General features: G+C 39.0%; 2 protein-coding genes across 2 annotated transcripts in view; both read left to right on the top strand.

Moving 5' to 3' along the window:
* SIKE1 (suppressor of IKBKE 1) overlaps nt 1-21,714 on the top strand; it is a 223,812-nt gene that overhangs the window by 197,963 nt on the left and 4,135 nt on the right. The gene's annotated exons all lie outside the window — the stretch shown is intronic.
* On the top strand, nt 2,688-21,171 carry NRAS (NRAS proto-oncogene, GTPase). The gene is made up of 6 exons (XM_063444300.1): nt 2,688-2,820; nt 14,785-14,917; nt 16,953-17,131; nt 19,435-19,594; nt 20,500-20,623; nt 21,086-21,171. The coding sequence occupies exons 2-5, from the start codon at nt 14,807-14,809 to the stop codon at nt 20,617-20,619; spliced, it is 570 nt and encodes a 189-aa protein (XP_063300370.1). The 5' UTR covers nt 2,688-2,820; nt 14,785-14,806; the 3' UTR covers nt 20,620-20,623; nt 21,086-21,171.

Raw genomic sequence — 21,714 nt, 5'->3', positions numbered from 1 at the left:
GTGGCCAGAAAGAGTCCCTGTGGGTTTTAAAATTTGCCTGCCTATTGAAGTCTATGGAGGTTCGCGAACATTTGTGGAAATTCGCATTCGCCATATGCGAACGGAAAATTTTATGTTTGCGACATCTCTATGCCATGACATTGTATATGTCTCTGAGTTTGCAATAAGCTTATCATTGCTGTTGTGGCATCACAAGTCTGTATGTCTTTCCTTGCACTATGAAAATAAAGAATAAAAAAAAGAAATTCAGTCGAGAATTCCAGGTGTGTCAGTACCTGAAATAAAAATGGCCATAGAAGTCGGTCAAATGCATTTTCGGTATCAAGGGAAATTAGTGCTGTTGGCAGTCGGTGAGGTTGGGCCTGTTGAGTCTATGGTCATTCTGGTGTTGTCTGATGCTTATCTGTGTGGGGTAAACCCTACTTGGTCCAGGGTGAGTTCAGTATATTTGCTAGTGCCTTGGTGAGGAGCTTGATGTCCGAATTGAGTAGGGAGATTGGGCAGTAGTGTCCTGGATCCAAGTGTTTTTTTTACTGGTTTGGGAATAAGGCAGCGTTGATAGTGACCATTTCTGGTGGGGGGGCTGGCCTCGCATTAAATACCCTGCAAAGATGTGGGAGTAGGTGGTGGCTAAATGTTTTGTAAGATAGGGCTGAGAAGACATTGTCCCTGGGCTTTTTGGTTTACAGCAAGCATGTCAATGGACATCTTTGCGGCCCGGTGAGCCGCGAGTACATGCTTAGTGTTTCAAGCAGAGTAGGCATCTGCTTTCCCCACATTGCAGGTGCCTACTCTGCTAACATTTACCCGGTCAGAGGAGAGGAAGGTGGATGCAACAAGGGAGCTCAGCCTTCCTGCTCCCTCGCATGTGCCGTCTGTAGTGACGTCGGGCACCAGAATATGATGTCATATTCCGGCACCACTAAACTACGCGCGAGGGAGCAGGAAGGCTGAGGTCCTGATAGAAGATCCCAACTGGACCCCAAGGATAAATACAATAATGTGAGTGTGTTCAAGAATGTGTAAATGTGTGTGTGTGTCTGTCTGTCGGTCAGTGTTACGATGGCCGCGGCTGGACAGTGGAGGACCTGAAAGGTGCACGGAGAAACGCATCGCCACATCACATTCCAACGTGACGTCGACGTGCTCCACCTTCACAGGGTTTCAAGAAGTAGTGGGAGGATCCGCTTTGGCACAGGGTGCGGACGGCGCCATTTGGGGTGTACCAGAGGCCGGACTCCGGAGTCGCATTATGGCAGCAGCAATGTGAGTAGAGTCTGCTTGTTGGCTAGAGGGGGATGCTGGGCTTTATTTTTTAGAGGGGGGGGAGGGACGACAACTGGGATTTAGTAGAGGGTGGTGCTGTGGTTTAGTAGAGGGGGAGGCTGGTTTTTTTTCAAAATAAACTTGTTTGTTTTTTTTTGCAGCCCACATAAACTTAAACCTTGTTTATTTGGCCCTTGCTAGACTTTGAGTTTGACATGCTTGGTTTACAGGCTTGTTAAGGACACATGACATGTGTGACATGTCATGATTCCCTTTTATTCTAGAAGTTTGGTCCTTAAGGGGTTAAGCTGTTTTAAGTTTCTCCATTTCTATATCAGTCGATCTGAAGATAGCTTAGGAAGGGCCAGGGGTGCCAGTCGATCTGAAGATAGCTTAGGGGAAGGCCAGGGGTGCCAAGAATCCGGTGGTCTGCTTTAGCATGACTGGTGATTTGGAGGCTACGTCAGGCAATTAGCCAGCATGGAGTGTGCCTTATTGATCTTTTCATAAAATATCTGCTTAATCCACGATGTCTTTTGAAGTGTCAGTAATGGTAAGGGACTTAAGCTTGTCTTGAACGGCTGTCAGTTGGGTCAGTAGTGAGTCCGTTGGTAGCCTATTGTGCAATTCTTCCAAATATTTCAGCTCTGCCATTGTGGCTGTATACCTTAATTCTAATTTTTAAGGCTAATGAGATCAGGCGTCCCAGTATGACTGTTTTATGGGCAGCCAATACTGTTAAGAGTTTTGACCACCATCATATCATGCAGTAATAACAGGTTCAGGGGCCAGTACCATGGTCGAGCGACGTTGGGCAAGGTCAATGTCAAGGTAATGTCTGCCAGACCATTAGATATTCCCTATGGAGTTTTGCGTGAACCAGGGTTAAGTTTTAAGGGGTATTAAAAACCTATCTATCCTGGAGTAGGAGTGATGTGTATGGGAGAAGTGTAATGAAGTGTGGAACAGTGTTGTGTTCTCCACACGCCCAGCAAAGTGGCGAAGTCAATAAATCGAGCGAATAGTCTGTTCTCGAGTTGAACGAAGCCCCCGTCCCGTGGCGCAAACATTGTACATGTGGCTGAAAGGTATCAGAGGATGTCTGGTCTGTAGTGGTGGGAGCATGACTCTGCCCCTGGTTTAAACTGAAGTTGTTTTGGTGCTTAGAGGGTCCCTGTTAAAGTGATAATGTGGTTACAGTACTGAGCAGTGGGTCCACCGGTAGCACTGATGAAAACGATGTGCCTGCTGCAGCCATTGCAGATCCACTAACACGGAGCCCCAATATTGTGACCCAGATTGGCTGACATGCACTCACGCCGACTCTTCACCTCTGACCGCAGACAGCAGTCCAAACCGAGGCTTGGCACGCAGCGAGCAGGGCGTGGGAGTTCTCGCGAGGTTTGCGGGTTCCGATGCGGAAGTGAGCGGCGGCAACAGCAGCAACAGGAGGGGCGGACGGGCTACAGTGAGAGGAGCTGGTGCAGGGTGTAGTCCGGGCACAGACTCTGGTGTATGGACCTGGAGGGGAGAGGCGGTCAGTCGGCGCGGAGGGTGAGTGGGCTTTGATGCGGATCTCACACTCACTATCACAGCCAGGCTGTGTCCCTCCCTCCCTCCGCTCTCTAGGAAGCAGAGTTGAGCAACATGTGGTTTTAGAGGACCGTCCCTCTCCCGGGAGCACGAGTTGGCTGAGGGTGATGGGAGTTACAGGATAGAACAGGTGCTGGAGGGATAACCGGTCCCACTGTAAAGAGGGTCAGACAAGATATGAAATTGTATCAGAATATCCAGACCTAGTCTAAGGATTTATTAAACTCTTCATTTTACATAGTATGCAGGAAGTGATTACAGTTATTGATTAAAGCCTTCTCCGGTTGGTTTGTAATGTTCTGTTACAGAATGGTCAGCCACAGAGAATGTTCTGATTTTATTTAATGCCCATTTCCAAATTAATTGTCATGATATGAAGATTCGTTTTGTAACTGCAACATATGTCCCTGTGCTTTACGATTATACATCAAGGTTGTAATACTGTTTACATTTTTTTTGTTTTTTTTGTTTGTTTTAGTTTACATTAGATATTCTCTTAGGTATATGCATTCCCATGTTGATCAAGAGTATAGATGAAATGCAGTTAGTTAAAATGTTAGAATTCAATATTATAAAAATGTTTAATTCAATATTCTATTACTATAATGAGGCAGGATGAGGTTGGAAGATGTGTTCACCATCCTCTGTAAAGGTACCGTAATATAACAGGAGCACTTTCTCTGTTTTTTTTTTCAAATACATCTCTGGGATATGTTTTCAGCCTGAATGCCTAATCTTCCACCAAAATAAAGTAACAAAAGTCAGAGATCCATTCTTATTCACTTTTTTCTCTTTTCTGTCTCGTTTAATTTTGTTCGTTTTTTTGCTAGCATTCCTTATTAATGTACCAGCTTTTCTCCCTCTCTATTTTCCCTTCCTACATTTCCGCAAACATAATATTACTGGAAAGTAATATTTAAATGTTATTAGTTTCAATATGCATATTTAATTGAAATAAAAATATGTTGGTGGGACATGGTCTATAATCCTCTCACATATACACTATCAAATTTGCTGTCTGTCTCTGTCTGCTTATCTATCTATCTTGTTGCCACATAAGCATGACATTTCTTATACCATATCGCCCTCATTGATAGATACACATACACTCACACAATGACAGATATAGAAATACAATCACAGCGTGTGTATGTCTGGTAGTGTGTATGTGCCTAATAGTGTGTTCCTAGCACTAAATATCATTGCACATCTGTGAGTATAGCTGTGCTTATCTCTGTGTGTTGGGAGCTTCAAGCAATGTGCCTACGTGGGGTGCTGCAGGTCATCTTGATGTATACGTTGTGTATGGTGAGGGGTGTCTATGAGCATGAGAGTTACTGTGTGTGGTGGTGTCTGTGCATGAACATCACTGTGACACGATGGGGGGGGGGGTGAATGTGTATGACGAGTAAGTGTGGGGGCTACTTACATGGTGGCTTAGTGAGGGGAGTGACTGGGGCGGTGTGATAATGTGTATGGGAGGTGTATCTACAATTGGCAGCATGAAAGGGTTAAAGGGCCACCATAGGCACCAGAACCAGCTACCAGAGGGACTAACTGGGTTTCAGTCCTGTTATTATCTATTAAAGGAACAGCTTAATGTAGTTGTTCTGGTGACTATAGTATGCCCCTGCATGCTTTTTTTATGTAAACAATGATTTTTCAGAGAAAAGACAATGTTTACATTCCAGTGGCAGTCACTCAGACGGCCACTAGAAGTGCTTCCTGTGTGCTGCACAATCACTTTGTATGGAGATGCTGGACATTCCTTACAGAAATGCGTTGATTTAATGCATCTGTATGAGGAGATGCTGATCGGCCAGCGCTGCGTTTGGCTCCACCTTGATCTGCCTCCTTGGCTGAGTTCATCAGATTCGACCATCTCAGCCAATCCAATGCTTTCCCATGGGAAAACATTAAAATGGCTGCGATCGTCAATTCTGGTGTCAACCAAGGAAGCAGACGGTGGAAATGGCCATCGCTTGTTGACCCACGTGACACTTGAATAAAGGTTAGTTTTTAACTTATCTAAGGTAAGGGCGGGGGCCTAATATGTGCTTTTAACACTATAGGGCAGAGATGACTAACCTTGACACCATAAATTGTTTCTGGACTACATTTCCCATTAATGCTCAGTTTGCTTTTAGACTCTAAAAGCTAGCTAAGCATCATGGGAAATTTAGTCCAGAAACAATTTATGGTGTCAAGGTAAGCCATCACTGCTATAGGATCAGGAATACATGTTTGTGTTCCTTTAAGCTTTATTGTTAAACTGTTAAAAGAATAACCCCCTACTATTCCAGAATCATACAAAAGGCAAAAAAATGGATAGCATATTTGAGAATGAGTCACTTGTAATATAATTAATTAATAAATAACCGTATATCAATTTTAATTCACATTTGGTACAAGGAGTATCTTGGTTAAGGTTTTGATCCTCTAGTAAAGGGGAATTGATCTAAATATTTAATTCCCACTGAATAAAAAAAAAAAAAAAAAGGTAGATGAGAATAAAAAGTAATGTCACACTCCCCTACCCTGCCCAAGTAAAACTTTTGTTTAAGACCAATATAATAATTGAAGTGACTAAAATATAAAATGTGTATTCTCTCCAATTTTTCTCCTTTTGTATGATTCTGGAATAGCAGGGGGGTTATTCTTTTAATAGTTTGTTGGCACTGATGCTTAACAGATAATTGAGAATAACATTTATTTGAAGCTGAATATTTTTTATTTTTTTTCTTCATACTCTAGTTTGGCCTACGTTTTCTAACACCATTGTCAACTCACTAGATCAGGGGTGCCTAAAAGGTTGATCCCCAGATGTTGTAAAACTACAACTCCCATGATGCTTTGCATGCATTTAAAATGCCTTTAGAATGACAAAGCATCTTGTAAGGTGTAGTTTTAAACCATCTGGGGATCTACCTTTTCAGCACCCATGCACTAGCCCCTTCAATAAAAAAATAAAAATAAGTAAACCATGGTCTTGTTGGGCAGAACATGAGAAATACACAGAGAGGCAGTTTATGTTGGGTTGTCTGTCCAAGCAGGGGGGGCTTTCCTGCTAGATTATTGAAGACTGCTTTTTGAGTAATTCAATAAGTGTAACATCTGTTTGCCATATACACCTATATTTGAGATGTTTATTTATATATTAAATTTTTAGTTTTTCCTTTGACCAGTTACTACAAAATTAAATGGAAGATGCAGACCCGTTTTGAGGATTATTTGGCCACATACATTACATGGCTACATATATTACAATGATAAAATTCCTGCGTTAACTGCTATAGGCCAGGAATTTTAAGCAGCTGCTCATGAGTATTCCTACTCTTTATCCCAAGGCTGTCTAAACCAGCATCATGCAGAGCAGTGTTTCTCAAAGTATTTTTAAAAAAAAAAAATGCTCTACATATAATCTCATCACATTTCACTAAGCATTGCAATACCTTTCTGCCCAATCAAAAGCACCCCATATATATTGGATGAGAATGTCTGCTAAAGAGCATGTGTGACATGTAGTTGAGGAAGAACGATTTCATTAAATCTAGTTTTTGCTTCTGAGATATGTAATTAACACTTGGTGGCTCTTGGGTTATATAGAATGATTCGACCCAAACTCATGACCGGGCCCTTTTTAAATCTATCACAACCAATCATCTTACACCTTTTTAGTATAGGAACATCCCAAGCACCATAACTACTACAGCCTGTTGCAGGAGTGCCCTGGTGCCCTTCATAGTAACTAGTCAAAACATTTAAAGGCTTTCTCCAAACCTTTTTCACACATCAGGTATTTTACCATACCTAGCAAGGTTGCCCCTCCCTATAAAGCGAAAAAAGGTTTTAACTTAAATAAAAATGCAGCGCCGGGTAAAGCTCCAGGCGCTGTGCTCCACTCTAATACCTGACCTTGCGTGTTCCATAGCTTAAAGGGACACTCCAGTGTCCAATACAAATCAAAATCACTGTTTAGTAGATACACCCCAAAATGAAAACTTGCATGCATTTAATTATGTATTTTTTTCAATGGGGATATATCTAAAATCAGTTTGCAAAACCTGCAGTTCTCTTGTCTGCTGCCTTTGCAAACTCCCCCTTTCTAACTCCACCCAGACTTTGTGTCTGTCCAATCACAGACTTCCCCATACAGCTCACTGAGAAGTCTTTGTAAGTCAGGTGCTCTGGGCAATTGCTGCCTTCCTTTTCAGCTAACGAAACCAGGAAGTAATATTACCTCTTGTCTGCTTGAAAGTCGAGGGGGTGTAACCAGGATAATTTACAAATATGTCAATTTCTATTAAAATCTGCACTTTTTGAAAAATGGGGAGGGGGGGGAGCAGCGACACTTCACACAAAGCTTTTCAGCAAGCTAACATTGTTTAGGGGTCTGGAGTGACCCCTTTAATGTGAGCGGTTGCCGTAGACAGGTTACATTTTTAGTTGCGGCTACCCACCAAAGTGACCTATTTTGGGTTTGAGAAACTATTGAGAAATTCTGGTTTAGCAAGTTTAATAGGCTAGGGCAAGAATGTCAGTAGAAGATATAATGCTGAAACTTTAATTAAAATCTGTATTTTACTTGTTTAGCAATCACTACAATGTTTAGATTGTATAACTTTTCAGACATCTCGCCCATCTCATGTGTACAATCGTTATTGCTAGGTTAGAATTCTGCCTTTTCTAAGGTTTTATCATAGGATTATTAAAAACAGTTTATGTATAACTGCACAGTGGTCTCTGCAAGGTCTTCGTTGTGTTGGAATTCAATTTTTCGGGGGGGGGATGTCTTTTGGGTGTGTCTGTGACAGCTGCACAATACGACGATTGACTGACTGTGTATTGTTTTCAGAAAGAACATGTTCAGCTGGATCTCTTTCAATAAATATTTCTATGTACAATGCCCTCCTCCTCCTCACCATACACTTGTGGGGTAATAAGGCTCTTTCATATCCACAAGCATATTTTAGCTGCATTAATCAATTTCCACTTTTTTTGAACTCTGTCCTGTTACACCGCTTTTATAAAACATTTGTAAATTGCTTAAGTAAATACCAAACTTGGCTCTAGTCATTGTTTCGTAAGCACACTTGCTATATATATATACATTTTGAATAAGTTGTAAACTACGGCTACATTAGGATATATAGGGTAGAAACTCATTGGCTTATTTGCGGTATAGTGTGTAGTAAGAGACTGACTTAATTCCCATTCCCTGGTTTAGTGTTTATTTTTTTCCCCCTTAAAGTAATAACATTTTTATTAAACATGACTACTACATGTTTCACAAGTTTTGCTTGCCATAGCACTTTCATGAAGTTGGCTTCCTCCTCTATATATCCGCTGCAGAGGGCCTGTGTGTATCCTTTTCCTCCAGCGATGCCAAGTGTGACCTCGTGTTGTATGTTGTGGCATGTGGCACTGTAATGTGGTCCTGTTTTATAGTTTAAAAGTAATGAACTATAAACTTGCTTAGAGCACCCAAAGCGGCTCACATTTCCTAGAGTGAGCTATAGCAGCAACATTTTGTAAAAACCCTACCAGAGCTTTCAGTTAGGTGCCCGAAACACTTAGATGTAACATTCTCACTTTTAGGAATACAAAGCCCTCTGTGCCTGGCCAATGTAAAGGGTTAAGAAAACGCCTTTAAACTCTTACCTGATTCCAGCGTCCATTTCCCTTGGCACTGTGTCAGGCTCCTCATACTCAGACGTTGGCCAATGGGGGGAACCTAATACACTACGAGCACCATGTGTGTATTAGGCCTTCCCCATAGGAACGTATTGATTCAGTGCTTTCCTATGGGGTTTTTCAACACCAATAGAGGCACTTCCTGCAGGTTCACAGAGATTGACTCAGTGAAATGACACTGGACGTCCTCATGTGGAGTCAAACTCCATGAAACTGCAGGAAGCACCTCTTGTGTTGTTGAAACCCCCATAGTAAAGCACTAAATCACTGCTTTACTCTGGGGAATGTAGTAGTATATATTTGATAGCAAGTTGACTAGCAAAATCAAATGTATAGCTAAAATGCCAATCAATATAATGTAGTACTGACATATTGCTATGGCAGTAGCCGTTTAATCAAGCAAGGTGCAGTACATTATGTCATTATTCGAGCATGGTGAAAACTCTAAATAACAGACTGATTTCATGGAACATCTGTAGTCTATGATGGCAGAACATTCTCCACCTGTCCATGCTCATTTGGCATAGGTGAGACTTGAGTATCTGTGTGCTCTACAATTTAGTTCTAACTCTGGCATACAGTATTACACATGAAGATTCCATCTCATCCTGGGGGACCAGAGAGAATCAAAGGAAATGTAGAGTGGTATTGCTTATACTTCAAGAATATGGTGAACAAGGCTACAAGCAGTGGAGTGAGCGCATAAATAAAACTAGCCTGACCACCTCACCCAGCGCATTTGTCCTTATCCAGACTCCACCAATATATGTGGAGAAAGGTAGTACTGTCCTTTTTGCCCTTCTGTTATCAAATATCAGACCTCCCTTCAGCAAAGTAGGTCTTTATCTCGCCACACCATTGCTACTTCAGTTAAGTTTCTCATTATCTTCTGATCCAGAGTATTACTGTGCAAAAAGTTTGTGGCTTCACAGAAATCTCCATCAAGTTCTGATACCCCGAAGCTCTCTGTGTGCTCTGTTAAACAGTCTGTTCTCGCTTCAGTCTGCTACTATTAATTTCATAGGAGTATGGATGGCAGGGCTTAATGTAACTGAGCTGGGGACCCAGTTTAAGATAACTTATTTTAGCAATATATTTCCTCTTTAACCATTGATTTGCCAGTGTTTGAGAAAAGAATGACTACTCAGTGGGCCTGTTGGTTACAATTTCTCACTGCATGTAAAGGACCAGGAGTGGAAAGGGACATCACTATTATCCCTACTTCACTAACTTTGTTTTTAATGGAAAAGCCTCACGCTTCCTGGTACTTTCCATAAATTTGGCAATCTCCCATGTCTGACATTAATACTAATGCCATCAGAGGTTTTCTGTATACATTTATAGTTTTGTTTACAGAACATTTTAATGTAATGATGCCTTTTTGTATTTTTTTTTTAATTTTTTTAATTTTATTTCCAGATAATTCAATTTGTGATTGATTATGCTCTAAGATAGCAGACTTTGAATTTCCTCTGGATGGATTGCTTCTAGAACAGGAGGCTGGGTGACAGATTGTCCGATAGCCCGCGATTAGCCAATTGTTATTTAGAATTAAACATCCATTGTTGGCCCTTTTTTTTCAATTCTAAGGGAGAAATTCTGCATGAGCACAATATGTTGCTTCATTTGAAGTATATTTATTGTACTTGGGATTTCATGTTGATGTGAAACGGAAAAGGAAGGTTACATTATTATTCAGCTAGTTTTGTACTTTCATTTTAGAGGTTGTCTTTTCTCCTTGGTTACCCATGTGTTTTGCAGACCGCAAACAAACACCTCATTTGCCCAATATAGACATTGACACATCTTGTAAGATTGCTACAATAAGTGCAAATGGTACGTTATTTGTTTCCCTACTTCCTTTTCTTTTTCTTTTTGTGTATTTATATTTGTTTATTCAGCAGTTACTAGAGTAAATATATTTGAAACATAATCTTGACATGTGCATCAGAAATTGCTTGCACGTTTTCTGCAATATACTCATTGGAGACAACTTTGTAATTGGAGTGTTAAGAGTTGAAACGGGTATTTTTCTTTTATCCTGTTAATGAGAGTAGATTAAAATCACAATTTGCTTTACTGCCCAGGGGCATTGAGTAGAAGCAGGACTTTCCACACATGGATGGTGCACGTTTACTAAATTTTGTCTGATGCTCTAGAATTACAGTTTACCGAATAAATTGCCTTATCTGAATAACATTTCTCCAGAGTGCCTGCGTACATCTCAGTGTGCGTGTGCAACTGCAAACTCATGGCTTGGTTCTGAACTGCATTGGCAAGCCTTTTAAAATGACCTATCCAATGTTATGCTTTTTCTTCTTGCAACCTTGACTGCTTCATTAGGCTAAAGTTGTTCAGGTGACTATAGTGTCCCTTTAAATGTGAATTACCCAGTAAATTGCTAAAGGCTAATGCAGCTGCTTAGGAAGAAGAGTTTAATCGGAGTTTTTTCACTTCAACTAGATTTTGCAATTCCCATTCCAATTTACCTCAATTCACTTTTTAGTAAATAAACCCTTTATTTTAAACAGAGGGTTTTTTTTTTTATATTTCTTTAATGTATTAGTTGATGGCCTTAGTCAGACAGTTGTTTGAAGTAGTTTATAAAAAAAAAAAAAAAAAGAACAACAACAAAAACCCTTCCAAAACCATTTAATTGCATTGTTGGCACTGGTAATTTATTTGGTTTCGTGTTGCAATTTGTGCACTCTGGCGCAAAATTTTGGAATTACTACTCTGAGCAGTATAATCCCCTCCGCTACTGAAGTGGTTTTGTTGCCTAAAGTATCAGGACAGCGTCCCGTCTTTTATGTCACACTGTTTTAAGAGACAGGAGACTGCCGCCTCTTAAGCTACATTAAAAAGCATGATTAGTGCCAATTTTGTGGGGGGGTTTTTTTTTTTTTTTTTTTTTGTAGAACGGCAATATTTTCACTGCTGGGCTTAAATCCCTCTATGGTCTGTCAATCATCCACTGGAGGGGCTTCCATGGAAATATAGTAAAACTATTGCTTTTTTTTTTTTGACAATCTTTGTTTTATTTTTTCACATAGGAGAGAAATTGAAAAGGAAAACTTAAAGCATATGTTATAATTTTGGTCACATGTATTATGCTATCTTGCTGTTAGTTCAGTGGATACAGGGAGTGATGCGCTTTACAGAGCTTAGTATCTGAGTCACGCTATATTTCGCGTGCCTCTGATTTGGTCTTAGGTTATACATTATGGCCATCATTTAGTAGGTGTATTTGGGCTGTAGGTGAGCAATTGCGTTCAAATTGGTGTTCAGTTGGGGAGGTCGGTGGGAAGGGGTAGCTGGGAAGGGTGGCTTTGAGGGGTAAGATTGTGGGAAGATGTATAGGACACGAGTGTTTGAGAGAGAAATAAACAAAAGAGGGGGAGGGGGAAGAGTGTAGCATAGTCTTGTGGGTGGTATGGCTCTCCCCTGCTACGGAAGTCTAGGTGTGTTGTTTGCTCTGTCGTGGGTTGCCCTCTGGCTGTAAAACTCTATTTCTATCACATGGTCTCAGAGGGACTATGTGATTGGTGCAGCATTTTGCAGTGCATATTCACTTGTGGCCAATACTTTCCTATGGGAAAGCATTGGATTGGCTGACAACATATTAATTTTCAAGAATTCCTTGAGAAGAATATGGTTATCAGCAAAAATCAGCACGGTTTTATGAAGCACAGGTCATGTCAGACTAACTTGATTGCGTTCTACGAAGAAGTAAGTAGAAGTATAGATCAGGGTGTTGCAGTGGATATGATCTATTTGAATTTTGCCAAGGCATTTGATACAGTTCCACACAAAAGATTAGTGTTCAAAGTGTTCGGTCTAGATGAAAATGCTTGTTCTTGGGTAGAACATTGGCTTAAAAACAGAGTACAAAGAGTTGTCGTTAATGGTAAATTTTCAAGCTGGACAGAGGTGGCAAGTGGTGTCCCTCAGGGGTCTGTTCTGGCACCCCTTCTGTTTAACATGTTTTTTAAATGATCTTGAAGACCGCATTGAAAGTCATGTTTCAGTGTTTGCAGATGACACAAAACTTTGTAAAATAATACAATGTGAGCAAGATATTACTTTGCTGCAGAGGGATTTAGATAGACTGGAGGACTGGGCACTCAAATGGCAGATGAAATTTAATGTTGAAAAATGCCAAGTTATGCACTTTGGCGTAAAGAATACACAAGCAACGTATACCCTTAATGGAAGTGAATTAGGGATAACAACACACGAAAAGGACTTGGAAATTGTTATAGACAACAAACAATGCAACAATGTCAATCAGCAGTGGCCAAGGCCAGTAAGGTATTGTCATGCATGAAAAAGGGCATTCATTCTCGGGACGAGAATATAATTTTGCCTCTTTATAAATCACTTGTAAGACCACTTGAATATGCTGTGCAATTTTGAGCACCTGTTCTAAAGAAGGATATTATGGCACTAGAAAAAGTGCAGAGGCGGGCTACAATATTAATAAAAGGAATGGAACAAACTTAAACTTATTTAGTTTAGAAAAACGTCGCCTGAGAGGGGATATGATGGCATTATACAAATATATTTGGGGCCAATACAAACCATTGTGTGGAAATCTATTCACAGACCGGACTTTACATAGGACACGAGGCCATACGTTTTTAGACTGGAAGAAAGAAGATTTTGTCTAAGGCAAATGAAAGGTTTTTTTACTGTAAGAACAATCAGGATGTGGAATTCTCTGCCTGAAGTGGTTTTATCAGAGTACATTCAGATGTTCAAACAGCTACTAGATGCATACTTGCAAAAACAGAATATTTAAGGATATAATCTTTCAATGTAGGTTAATAACTGCTTGATCCAAGGATAAATCTGACTGCCATTCTGGGGTCAAGAAGGAATTTTTTTCCTAGCTTGTTGCAAAATTGGAAGCGCTTCAAACTGTTTTTTTTTTTTGCCTTCTTTTGGATCAACAGCAAAAAAACAAATGTGAGGAAGGCTGAACTTGATGGACGCAAGTCTCTTTTCAGCTATATAACTATGTAACTATGTAACATTGATCTTGATGATCTCAGCCAATGATGATCTTCCTACAGGTAGGGACTGGGGACATATATGTCCAGCAGGGCACTATAGCGTTCTGCATGTTAATAGAGGCAGCTATTACTTTGCCAAATTGTTGTTCTTAATTTATTTCTTGAACGAAAGTGCTCATGTCAGCTAAACTACATATCCTATTATGGAATATGCATAGCACTCCACTGACACTAAAGAAGGAGCAAAATTGACTAAAAAAAATCCACTATTTCCTGTTCTCTGTAAACTCTGGAGATTTGCAGGAGAAGAGAGAGGCAGTTGAATCACAGATTTGCCACTAAAATAACTTAGGAACTGTTATGTCTTGTAAAGAGGCACATTAACACGAGATCAATTGTATGCTCTGTTGATTAAGCTAAATGTCTACTTTCTGCTTTACTTGCTTTGATATAGACAAAGACTGTTTCTCTCCCTGTTTTGGGTGGGGGGTGGGGGGGGGGGGGGGGTTCACAAACAAACTCAGACAAATCCTGCTATATTTGCCCATTCTTTTGTGGTACAATGTAATATTATATTACTGGAAGACGAGACCACACCAATGTTAACAAAATGCTTGACTGAATGTCATTGTCAAAATTTTTTACGTCTGATTTTCTAAATACTATCTTAAAACCTGCATACATTTTTATATATATATATATATATATATAATATGCAGTGTTTCCCAGCACACACACTCAAAGTTTTATAAAGTGCCGGGTGCTCAAAAAGCCATAGCCAAAAAATATAGTAAGTAATAAATGTAGGCTTGCACTCACGGTCTGTAGGTGGATAAAATTTCTTGTTTATTTCAATTCATTTAAAATATGGTTGCTGCCATTATCGTCAACGTTTCAGCCACTCCTGTGGCTTTCATCAGGACCAATTCACCGTGAGTGCAAGCCTACATTTATTACTTACTATATATATATATATATATATATATATATATATATATATATATGACTATTTTTTCCTTGCATACTTTTTCATATCTCTAGTTTTGCAGAATTTATCAGTAGTCTGAGCAAACTGTTGAATAACCTTTTTCTTCTTTTTTTTGAGATCTGATCACTTATATCTATTTCCTTCTTAAATATTAAAAAATACTTATCTTTTAACTTTAGCAAGCATCTGTGCTTCTTTTAATTAGTTAGTGCTTCTTTTCTTTTGCAGTTTAGGGATCGGCTCCACAGAAATGACGGAATACAAACTAGTGGTGGTGGGAGCCGGTGGTGTTGGAAAGAGTGCCTTAACAATTCAGCTGATACAGAACCACTTTGTTGACGAATATGATCCAACTATAGAGGTATGCTTATAATGGACATTCGTTGGTTACAAAAGTATGTTTGCATGTAAAACTGTACAGCCGTAATCTGTTATAATGGAATCATGTTTTTGTTTTTGTAAAGGGTCAGTCTAAGCTCCATTAAGCTCTTTGCATACTCACACTGTGCATGGTACTTAGAGCACCTGGAGCCTACTCTCATTTAAGAGAGGCAGCATCTTCCTAAAATAGCTGCTGCTACAAGCTGTCAGCCAATGAATCAAACAATCTAACATTAACATTAACAGACTCTTCCCTAGTCTTGCATCTTTTAAGAAGTGCCTTAAAACCCATCTCTTTAGGAAAGCTTATGGCCTCCAAGACTAACCCCTACCCCCCCCCCCCCCCCCCCAGTATTGATATGGTCTCAGCTCTCAAGACCACCTCTTAGGGGGATGCGGTTAATCTGGACGTCTTTCAGCAAGCTGAAATGTTTAAGGGAGCCCTGTCCCTTTAATTCTTGAATGCCAGTGTCGATATTTTCCTTATAGCGCATGCAGCATGCACATTCCACATGCTACTTTCCAGAGTGTCGCCCCCCTCCCACCCCCTTAACGTGCCTGTTCCACAGCAGCGTAAACTGCAGCTGCAAAAAAGGCAACTAACCTGTCTGTAATGACTGACAATTTTATTATGGTAAATAACATTTTGTTTAACTTAAAATGCTTGACAATGTATTTTTAATTTATTATCTAATGCATTGAAAAATATGATGTCAGATCAAACTTAATTTTTAATAAATAATAAATTAATATATCCAAATATTATAAATGATTAGCTTGTGATTTATTTTGTGAAGTAGACAACTCTATTGAAGGATTGACCATGAGTAAAGCTCAGGGATCAAGAGGGATTTGACCCTTAAAACCAGTAAGAGACAGACTCCCCCTCACCAAAAAAATATAAATCTAAACTGTTTGCTTATTGTAATGGCAATACTGAAATATCTATATCTAACGCATGTAACAGTACTGCAAAATTCCTTAGTACGAACAGAGCTGGCTTTTGTAAATACAGGAAATCACTCCAGACTTGTGTGTTGCCTGGTTGCTCCAATTTGTATTTTCTGGGGTTTCTTATTGGGCAACTGAAGTTGATAAGTGCAAAATTCAGCAATATTGTTTAATGTATGTGTACATTGCCATAGCAACATAGCATCCCTGCCAGCTTCCTGAGAGCAAATGAAAAACTTTACAGTCCACCATGAAAACGTTTCTTCTGTATTTTAGAACATAAAATAATTATTGTGGTTTCATTTTCTTTTCTTGTAAAGAAATGTAGAAAATGTGTTCTATCTCAGGTGGTGAATGCATCCAGATTTTGGATCACTAGGTGCCTCTTTCAGTGGTATATAAAACATGAATTGTCAGGACTTCACATTGAATGTCAATGTGAAGTGTCATGTCATGCTTTAAGAGAAACTAGCTGAGCTGTATAAGAAAAAAAAAAAAATATATATATATATATATCTACAAAGTCAGTTATGTTTCCAGTTTGGCTTTTTTAAACTAACGTGAGCTTGGATTTGAATCCCTAACAGTTCACACTTTAGTGAGTAACCCACTTAGAGATATATCTGTCTGCTCTCAGATACCCACCAAATCTGTACATTTTAATGAACTCCTCACACAAGCACACGTGACTGATTACTAATGCAGGAGAAGTAAATGGGTAACTCATGCGATATTGTTTAACTGCAGCTCCCAATGCATCATAAGAGTTTTAGTCCAACAACAGCTGCAAGTGTCCAATCTGCTGCAATGTTTAATTGAATTGTCTATTAATGGCAGGTTAGGTTTGTACACAGCTACATTTCCGTGACTCCCTGTGTAATGGGAAGTCATAATGTTTCCTGTTTAGGAAAATGCTCATAAACAAAAGTGTTATTAAAACATTTACTGAAATACTCAAAGAATGTCCAGCCTCTGCCTTTCCATTTCTGAGTGGCGAAGTAGAGGTTATTTATCCATTTTCCATTACTGGATCTTGTTGTCCACATTTATTTATTATTGTGCAGGATTCCTACAGGAAACAGGTCGTGATTGACGGCGAAACATGCTTGCTGGACATCTTAGATACTGCAGGTCAAGAGGAGTACAGTGCCATGCGTGACCAGTACATGAGGACTGGAGAAGGCTTCTTGTGTGTGTTTGCCATCAACAACAGCAAATCATTTGCAGACATTAGCATATACAGGTACCGGATCATGTCTAACACACCTGTACTCATGTATCGTCCTCTCCCTTAATAATGCCTGGAAATTCTCAATGTGATTAAATTGGAGCACTGCTTTATTATAATAATACGGAAGAGAATAAAGTGGTCTACTTAAATCAATAGTGTTAGATTTCTTCTACTTCATTTATATACAGTACATTGAGAATGTATTCACACCCCTTCATTTTTTCACTTTGCTTTTGCTAGATTTTCAGCTTTATGCTACAATTGTTTAATTGATCTTTAAAAATGTCAAAAATCTGTTTTTTTTGTTTTTTGCTTTCCCATTATGGGATACTGGGTGTAGATTGATGTGGAAAATAAAAAATTACATAAAAATTAACAAAACCCTGATATATCACATTGACGTAAGTACTTAGTTGCAGCAATGACAGCCTCAAGTCTTTTGGGGGAGTTTCTGCCATTCATCCCTGCAATTTCCTTCAAGCTGTGTCAGGTTGGGGACACTTTGTGGACAGTTATTTTCAGCTCATAAAGTGGCTGGGCCACTTAATCACATTCACAGAGTTGTCACAAAGTCACTCTTGAATTGTGTTTGCTGTGTGCTTATGGACAGTGTCCTATTGGAAGGTGAACCTTTGACCCAGTCTATGGTCCTGACCATCCTGGACCAAATTTTCATTAAGCAGATCTCTGTATTTCGCGTTGTTCAGCTTTCCCTCAACCCTTAACAGTCTTCCAGTCCCTACTGCTGAAGAACATCCCCACAGCATGTTGCTACCACAACCCTACTTCACATTGGGAATGGTATTACAAAGGTGATAAGCGGGGCCTAGCTTCCTCCAGACATGAGCCTTTGAATTGAGTTCTTCATTTTAACAGGCCAGGGAATCTTGTAGGTGCAAATAGCAAGTGGACTTTAATATGTCTTGCAGTGTGCTAGAGCGGCGGAGTTTTGCAATGATGATAGTCCTTCCGCATGTTTCTCCCATCCACCATTGAGCTTTTGGTCACCACTCTTACCTTCTCCCACCGGTTGCTCAGTTTAGCCTGGCCGCAACTCTTAGAAGAGTCATTGTTCTTCCATACTTATTTTTTTTAAGAATTATGGAGTCCACTGTGTTCTTGGCAACTTGCAATGCAGCCAAAAAAAAAAAAAAAATGAATTGTGTTCCTCAGATCGGTGCTTTTGAACAATCCTGTATCTGAGCTCTGCAATCTGTTTTTTTGACCTCATGGCTTGGTTTTTGCTTATATGTATTTGCAGCTTATATAGACCGCTCTATACCTTTAAAAATCCTATTCACGCCATGGCAACAGTCATTCGTAAAATCAAATATACATATTTAATGGATAAATTGATATTTACCTGCCTTCCAGAAGATGTGGCTCTCTGCTTTGAATGGTTTCCTGGTGCTGATCCCTTCCAGAGAGCCACTTTGTTCTCTTTAGATAACCTTCTTCTCTTCTCTGGCCATCTGTAGGACGTTTTCTACCTTTCTCGCGAAGGTGGTTTGCCTTCCTTTTTTACTCCAAAATAGAAGATAAGGGATGCAAGATATTGTCCTATATTATTTGACCAATGCCATTGTGATGCTATATTAAATTGCATCTGTACTTAAATAAAAAGTTTAAAGAAAAAGCACGTTCAAGCAATTGAATTTGCACCAGGTGAACTCCAAGTAGAAATATCTCAAAGATGATCCAGAGAAATAGTATGCTTCTCAGCTAAATTTCAAGTGTCGTAGCAAAGGGTTTACATATGTCAATGGCATTTATTATTATTATATTTATAGAGCGCCAACAAATTCCGTTGCGCTTTACAATTAGTGGACTAACAAGCATGTAATTGTAACCAGACAAGTTTGACGCACAGAAACAGAGGGGTTGAGGGCCCTGCTCAGTGAGCTTACATATTTATTTTGTTGGTTTCCTCTTTTGTTTTAACAAAGTTTTTTTGCTTTATCATTATGAGTTTTTGAGAGTAGATTAATGTGAAAAAAAATATATTGAAACAATTGTAGCATAAAGCATTTGAGAAAAAAATAGTGGTTGTAATACTTTCTGAATGCACTGTATGTATATTGGCCTTACCTACCCTCTTATCCCTTCGGTTAAAGCACATTTGATTCTGTTTTGTGTGTGTAGTGCCCACATGTATCAAGTTGTTCCTTCATTGTCACATTTTTGTGCATGTTATTAGATTAATTGTAAGCTAATTTAAGACGTGTAGCAAATCTTAGCAGTTATTTCAGCTTGCTGTATATGTATATAAAAATGTGAATTACCATGACTTTGAAATCTCATCTCCTGTTTTATAGAGAGCAAATAAAGCGTGTGAAAGACTCGGACGATGTCCCCATGGTACTTGTTGGTAACAAATGTGACCTTCCAACAAGAACAGTAGACACCAAACAGGCTCAGGAGCTTGCCAGAAGCTATGGCATCCCATTCATTGAGACCTCTGCAAAAACAAGACAGGTATTGATAATTGTAACAACTGAAACAAATGTACTCAATTGCAATTATTTATATAGAACCTCCATAATCCTCAGCACTGTACAATAGATAAACCAAGACGAACAATCATGACAAAACATGTTGACTTAAAGGAACAGTAGGCGAATAAGGTCCCTGTGCAAACAAGCTGACAATCTAAAAGCTGCAGACCTATTTTTTTTTATTTTTTTTTTTGAAGCAAAACAAAATTTAAAAAAAAAGTTGTTTAAAGAGCTTTGGGTTTTGGAAATCATGCTTTGTTGTATGTAATATAACTTGAATGGATGTTTTATACCTCATAGATAATGAATTAACCAGTCAAAGCCTAAACATTCTTCTAAACTCATGTTTTCTCACCGAGTTAATCACTAACAAGTATTTTTAAGCATTCAAAGTAAACTTAAAATTTTAGGCCACATTATCTTACTTGTAAAAGTCAGCACTGTTTTTGGACCTGAAATGTAAAATTCAATATGAATTCACTTTGAATTACAAACAATTTGCACTTTAGTGAATAACTGTGACTGTGTCTCTTCCAACATGCTCCGTTTCTTGCTCCATGGATACAGGTGCCTATGACATATACCATAACATACTATTTCCTTCGTGGTTCATGACCAAACTCTAAAATATGGCAAATTGATATCTTAATGGCAGAATTCAGGCTAAAATACGCAAGCTGTGACTATAGAGGAGTTGGAAATCCACTACATTTCCTTAATATTTACCACATAAACTGCAGTTCACAGTGTACCGAATAAAACATCCTTCTGTGTTTTCCTTTGAATATTTTTGCTTCATTCTACTTTCTCGGTACACAACGCGGAGCATAAAAAATGCTCCTATTACAAACATGCAGAGAATTTATGAAAACTATTTGTCCTCAGGGTGTTGAGGATGCTTTCTACACATTGGTTCGAGAAATCCATCAATACAGAATGAAAAAACTGGACAGCAGTGAAGACAGCAACCAGGGCTGTATCAGAATGCCCTGCAGTCTAATGTAGCCTGGTAAGTTAGCATTCCCAAATGTTGTAAGGAGAGGACAAGGCAAGAGTGTAATCTGTTTTTTCTCCGTGTGTAGACAAAACCTTCTAAAGCTTGCAAAAACTCCCAATATGTGGTCATGGTGCCTTTTGTTTTCGTTTGTTTATCCCCATTACTCTGTCGGATCTTGTCTCCCTACAGATTCGATCATGATACATGTCACCCATCTTAAGTTTACCCTGCAGTCCGATAGGTCTCTTTTAGGTCCCTCGCCCGGTTCTCCATTGGATCTCTAAAATAGTTGATTTCTAAACAGTCATCTGACAAAGAATATTGGGAGCTTATAGATCAAAATAAACTGGGGTCTCCAGGTCTTTTTAATAGTTGTCAACTTTCTTGAACAAAGCAATCTTCTGTAACAAGATTTCACGTCTTTTTAGAAAGCATTTTTAGCAGTATTTTCACTGGTTTGTTTTCTCTCTACAGGCTTTTCTGGAGGGGGAGTGAATTAAATAAACTGCACCTTCTACCAAAAATCGAAACAAAGAAACCACTTGCACAAATGCCATCAGTCTTTTTTTTTTTTTATTAAATATATCTATCTATATATATATATATATAATTTTTTTATTTTTGTTTTGTGCAAACATCTTACCTCATCTATTGATGGTTGGATCACTGAACATTTTCTGTGCCCTCCATAACCTTGTGGCTTTACTTGGAATTTATAGATTGCAAGTTTTTACATTTTTTTTAATGCCAAAATGTTCTTTTTAAATTTAACCTTGAATGATGAGACTGACAATATTGGGAAAGTGATTTAGCTATGTATTTTGGTGAGTTACCGACAATCTGCATCTCAAGGATTTTACAACTTTACTGAACAGTGTCTTCTTCCCAGAGGATCATTGCAATTCGTGTTTACTATATCCTCTGCGTTTGTCAAAATATCTCTCAGAAAATTATAGTAAGCCCTCTTGCATATTTTAAATATTATTTTGCCTTCCAACTGCAAGGCTGCATTACAATGGATATTGGCTGATCACCTTCCAACTATGAGCCTGCATCACAATGGATATCAGCTAATTATATGATATACAAAAATATGTATTTCC

The sequence above is a fragment of the Pelobates fuscus genome, chromosome 1, assembly GCF_036172605.1.
Source record: "Pelobates fuscus isolate aPelFus1 chromosome 1, aPelFus1.pri, whole genome shotgun sequence".
Taxonomy (NCBI): domain Eukaryota; kingdom Metazoa; phylum Chordata; class Amphibia; order Anura; family Pelobatidae; genus Pelobates; species Pelobates fuscus.
The sequence above is the reverse complement of the archived record's forward strand: the minus strand, read 5'-3'. Positions and strand labels throughout refer to the sequence as shown.